Here is a 6000-nt window from a genome sequence, read left to right on the forward strand (position 1 = left end):
ATGTACTGCACTTACACTCAACTTTAAAATACAACAGTCAAAATACAAATCTGATTACATTTTTTCTTTTAAAATGGAAATTATCAGTCTGTCAACCTCCTTTATTGTGGGGTTTTAAATGGTGGGTATGGCAGATTTTTTTATGCCTTCTGCATTTATACTGAGAATTGAGGCATGTGGAAGAAGCTGTCTGTAGTATATTAATTACAGAAGGCAAGAGAAAGGGGTTTTCAATGATGCTGCAATTGCTGCATGTCTTAACAAAGTCCCAAGTATGATGTGGTCAGACTAGATGCGTAGACTGATCATAACCGGTTTGAATAAAATTCTGTATAGATCATTTAACGACAGCAAGGAGCTGTCCAGTCTCTGTATGCATTGCTTCACATTTTTCTGTATTTGCAAAACACTGCAACGTCTGCTGAGATGACACGAGATTTCGATTACTGAATTTGCATTATGAAATCTTGCTACTGATGCCAGCTTTAACACCTTATCCAACTTTTATAGAATGAGCAAACCATCAGTAAGCCAGAGCATTTGGGAAGAGTGTTGACTGTACAAAATGTTTAGCTAATCTTATATATAAACGTCTGCGCATGGAAGTGTGTGTGTCCGGCACGGAAGTACGAGGCTACAGCATGAAGCTCAAAGAAAGCGACTCTATCACCAAAGTGAAATCGCCGAGAAAAGAGAGAAACTCGCTTAGCCATTAATGCACAAGCGAGACGAGCACATCGCCAAAACGGAATCCCTTTTACATTTCCTCCCACTGCTAATACACAAGCGAGGCGAGCACGTCGGCAAAACGAAACCTCTGAATAAAAAGACACTCACTTAGATGCTAATACAAAAGCGTGGCAAAGACATCGGCAAAACAAACCCTCCTAGGAAAGAGATGCCCAGAGTAGTTACTTTCAGTTGCCCGAAATATCTACATTTCAAATTTTTTTATGACAAATTCAGTAGTTTCTAGGACCCTGGGCTTTTTACAGCATGGGCTTACACAGCTAGTAGATAATAATCTTTTATAATTTATTACAAGTATATGCATGAAGCCATAATAGAATGAATTACAATACACAAGGAAAAGGACTGAGTGTCACTCGGGGTTAACTAAATGTAACTTAAAGCTAAAAGCGCAAAAGGTACTCATATCTGCCTCATCTTAGAGATGCTACAAATTAAATTTTCTATGTTTACAATGAAGTAAATGAGTAACAAACACCCCACCAGAAAGTAGCGATAAAGTGATGGGCAAGACCATACACCCTTCCTATGAAACAGTGCTACGATCAATAGGCCAGTTTGCAAAACACCCCCCTTAAAGAAGCGACATTCACAGTAATGGGAGAATCTACATGAGTCAGTGATTACTGCTAGTATTTAGTTGATTGGAAAAGGTAATAAAGTTTTGCACAGATAACGCAATGTATTAGATGAAGTGATGTAAACAGAAAAAAACTGTAAAAACAAATGCTTTGTTTAACTTGTTGCTCACTCCATGGACTGAGAGATTTGTGCATAACTCTGCGGAAATAAAAAAATGTTCTGCATTCTCATCTGGGCTTCATGACTGCCTTCTCTGAAGATGGAGGAAAGTTTTTTCAAAGACATATCCTCCATGAAACTGTGGGTGGTGTTGAAAAAGACCTGAAAAGGGATACCACTTATTTTAACTCCATGCTATATAACTCATCAACTTATGTACAAGTAAGTTTGCCATTTGGGATGAGCTGAAGGCTGATGTTATGTGGCTTAACAATTAAAAATATCCTTTAAGACTGTATTAATTGTTCCAAATTTTTAATTTTACAGTATAATTAAATATTTTTTGTCAACATAAGAGACAGGCTTTAGCTATTAATGCACATTAGAGTAAATATCTGGATAAATGGCTTTTATTTCTGAGCCAAAATGCCATAGTGAAACATTTATCTGCTTTTGTTTAACTGGAAAACACAGCACTTAAAACAGTTTTGTGCCACTTCCAAATTCTAATCACATATTGCTATGATGTGCTTGTCTGTTCAGTGCTTGTTGAAATGTTTCTACACTCTATACAGATGACAAATGAATTATAATTAATTTTTTATTCGAAGCTTTACAGGAGTTTTCACATACTTGATAATAAATATAATGAAGATATTACTTTAAATGTGGAACACAAATTACAGGAATGTAAAAAAACAAAGTACCTTCTTAATCCTGTTTTTTTTTTTATTATAAATGGAATCCTATTTTTTGCAAACTTACTTTTTTTCTGTTTAATAATTAAAAGTAAAACTGTGTATTCTGCTCTAAAGAAGCAATGTTGATTAATAAATAACTTGGTCTCTTTAAATTTAAGTCTAATAACCTTGCACAATGAACAGATTTAAAATCGAGACTTTCTTTTCTTTCCAAAACACAGATTAACATGATTAAAATGATTTTCTCACCACATTCCTTAGTATCTCTTGTCTTCTTGGAGAGGCACTTGCCAAGACAACAACCTTTCCAATGAGTTTTGATATCACAGGATGTAGTAGCATTTTAAAGCTGCAAAAACAATTAATGTAGATTAAACAATATCATAGGAGAATAAATGACATATCTGTCCATTAATAACAAAAATTTACTGAAAGGGAAGCATTCAGGATTATAAGTGGCTACAGTTAAAGTTTCACCTCCAAGACAGTACTGTTAAATTCTCACTTTAAATTAATTCACCCTACACACAAATGTTCATTAAGCTCCAGGTAGATGTTTGATGGTGTTTAATTGTGAATGATGACAATGTTACTGCATCCTCATAATGATAACATTTTAACTCTGAAGGGAATCCAATGATTTCCTCTCAAGTTGACTGGCAACTTTAACTATCCATAATGTGTGAGAAAAATCTGCAGTTTACAGGCTTCCCAATCTGTTTTCCTATCTACCTTGCTTCCTTTGCTGCTGGATCAGTGTACTTATAACCCTTTACTGGAAAAATGGATGGACTTATCAGTTTAATACCATTCACACAAATAATTAACAGCTGTATGACCAAGTACACAACAGAGAATCAATAAAGAAGAAAAGCACTATAAGAAATTTTATGTGCATCCATTTTCTAACCCACTTTCCCAGTTTGTCAGTGGTATGCCTGTCCATTTTCTAGATTGGTTTGAACTGGAGGGAGGAAGTTCCTATTATGCTAGTATTGGGTGTATAGTGGGGGAAACAATAGTGGGTCATTCCATCACAGGGCACACCAGTACAGTAGGGAAAAATATATACAAATCATTATTTGTTTGTCATACTGTAAATCCATCTATGATGATTATGAATTCTTAATGTGTTCCCAGGTGTGTCTTATTCTGTTACACATTCATTTTCACAACCCACTTAAGTTCTAGAAAGTGTCTCCTTCATTTACGACAGGAATGTCATTTTCTCCAAAGAAAATATTATACAGTGATTACATATGCAAAATGCTAATTGCCTAGAGACACAGGACACGGTTGAGATTGACTCCAAGACTCGGGAACCATTTTAACGACAAAGCACAGGCATTAAAGTCTTCAACTTTATTAATGCTTACGGTTGTAGTGAGAAGTTAAGCAAAATTACACCTTTTATTGGCTAACTAGAAGGATTACAAATATGCATGCTTTCGAGAAAACTCAGGCCCCTTCTTCACTTACCTCAAATGCTTGCATATTGTAATCTTTCTAGTTAGCCAAAAAAAGATGTAATTTTGCTTGACTTCTCACTACATCCATAATGGCTAACACGGTACAACACCCTAGTACTTAACGCTTACGGTAGGTAGGTAGGAAGGAAGACAGATAGTCTGCTACCGTATCTCGAACAATTTTTGCAGATTCCTTATTTGTACCGGGGAACCATAGGCTATGTCTAGTAACTGCCATAAATTCTATTCTACTTATATCTACAGTACGTAGCAATCAATACAAATGAAAATAACACTTTCAAGTCTTCATCCTGCAATAACAATTTACATGTAAACGTTACACTAATTGTACATCACTTCTATACGATATGTTTAATTGCTACAATGAAAATGTTAATGTAGGCGTCTAATCACAGGGATATTTCTAAACCCCACTAATTTAAACTTCTAAATAACTAATAAAGAACACGTTCCACGTGCATAACTGCAGTACACAGTTTAACGTCAGCAGGCGTTAAAAACCAAAACCCCTTAAAGTTGCGATATGCATGTTTGGTTCAACTCATGATCCTCCCTTTTAACATTTTTATATCAGTATCTCAAAATATGACAGACATAAACAAAGCTGTACTGTACCTATATCTCACCCGAGCCACTTCCGTCTGTTCAGGGTTACCGCTACGATTCAGTGGGCAGGCGCAAGCAGAAGAGTGTCACACTGCGCATGTGCATTGTGCAGCAGGTCTCTCCACGTGTCGTGATGTGTGTTGGTGAATTCAAAAGGGTTAACTAGCTGCGCAGCTCAGCTTCGCACACATTCTAAAGTTTTCAGGAGTGAAAAGTACAGCCAAACCACCGGATGCCCTCGTTGTTGCTGTTTGCCTGAAAGGCACACAAATCATTTCACTTGACACTGTAGCCCCATGCACTTGCCAAAGTCGATTCAGCGTATTTCCGAGAATTTGTCAGTAGCAAGGACAGCAGTTGAGCAGACAGTAAATTATTTGGGGTTAAATCAACATTGACAAATAGAGTAAAAATGTGCATTGCTACACGAATGTCTGAAGATTATATCATTCTGTTTATGTAAAGTGGCTACAGGGGAACTTTTGTATGAATTATTAAAACTATAAAATCCTGATGATCATTAAATAATAAATGTATGTTTCATGCCATATTTACAGGTACCTCTGTGACTTGCTTCATTTACAAGTTTCTGTGCAGCTCAGCCATATAATTGCAATCTGATATGCTTGGTACTTTTAGTCAGGCTGTATTTCTTTACTTAAAATAAAATGTGTTTACAAAGCAGTTATGTCTCCTTTCCAAACGTATCATCAGAGTCATTTTAGGATTGGAGATTGACTGGAGTTATACCAGATTATACATGGATTTGAAGTTAAAGAGACATAGGCAACTTACTTCACATTACCTACATACTTCAAATTCCTAGCAGCAGGCTATAGTAAAGTACCAAATGAGGGGATTCCTTCACTTCAGTTTTATAAATTTATGGAAAAATATGAAATAATTATGGAGATACAGAGAAATGTTTAACCACAGACTATAGAATGTTTTCTGAATGGCAGTATCGTTGAAGTGGCTACTGTATGTGTAATTCTAAGACACTGAAAGTAAAGGCAGCCAGATATCTTGAAAACTAACAGTGGATATTAATTAGACCCTATGTATGAACAGTGTGCAGGCAGCCAGAGCCTGTCCCAGCAGCATCAAACTTAGTATTGTGTAGGTCCCCCTCATGCCGCCAAAACAGCTCTGACCCATTGCGGAATGAATTCCACAACACCTCTGTAGGTGTCCTATGTTATCTGGCACCAGCAGATCCTTTAAGTCCTGTAAGATGAAATGTGAGGCCTCCACGGATCGGACTTGTTTTTATAGTACATCCCACAGATGCTTGATCGGATTGAGATCTGGGGGATTTTGAAAGCTATAAGCACATTAAACTGTTTGTCATTTTCCTCAAACCAATGATGCACGGAGCATCCTACTGCCATTTCTTTCCCAGGTAAACAACATACACACACACCCGGCTGTCAACATGATCTAAAAGAAAATGTGATTAGACCACCTTCTTCCATTGCTCCATAGTCTAATTCTGATGTTCAGGTACCCATTGTTTAGGCACCTCCAGAGATGGATATGGCTCAGCATGAGCACTCTGTCCAGTCAGTGGCTATGCAGCCCCATTTCCAACAGGTTGTGATACACTGTGCATTAAGTTTTTCAGAAATTTGTGCTACAGCAGTTCTTCTGTGGGATCAGAGAAGATGGGTTTGCTTTCACTCCCCATTTGCATCAATAATCCTTGGGCCCCA

At 37.0% G+C, this 6000-nt stretch overlaps 1 protein-coding gene across 1 annotated transcript in view; it reads right to left on the minus strand.

Annotated features, from left to right (window-relative positions):
- The window catches only part of asmtl (acetylserotonin O-methyltransferase-like), a 132137-nt gene extending 127626 nt beyond the window's left edge, over positions 1-4511 (minus strand). The window contains exons 1-2 of the mRNA XM_039744760.1: positions 4298-4511; positions 2442-2541 (exon numbers count right to left, since the gene is read on the minus strand). Of these exons, the coding sequence (XP_039600694.1) occupies positions 2442-2534 (93 nt within the window). The 5' untranslated portion in view covers positions 2535-2541; positions 4298-4511. The remainder of the gene's footprint in view (positions 1-2441; positions 2542-4297) is intronic.
- Positions 4512-6000: the final 1489 nt, after the last annotated feature.

Source organism: Polypterus senegalus, chromosome 2 (genome assembly GCF_016835505.1).
Source record: "Polypterus senegalus isolate Bchr_013 chromosome 2, ASM1683550v1, whole genome shotgun sequence".
Taxonomy (NCBI): domain Eukaryota; kingdom Metazoa; phylum Chordata; class Cladistia; order Polypteriformes; family Polypteridae; genus Polypterus; species Polypterus senegalus.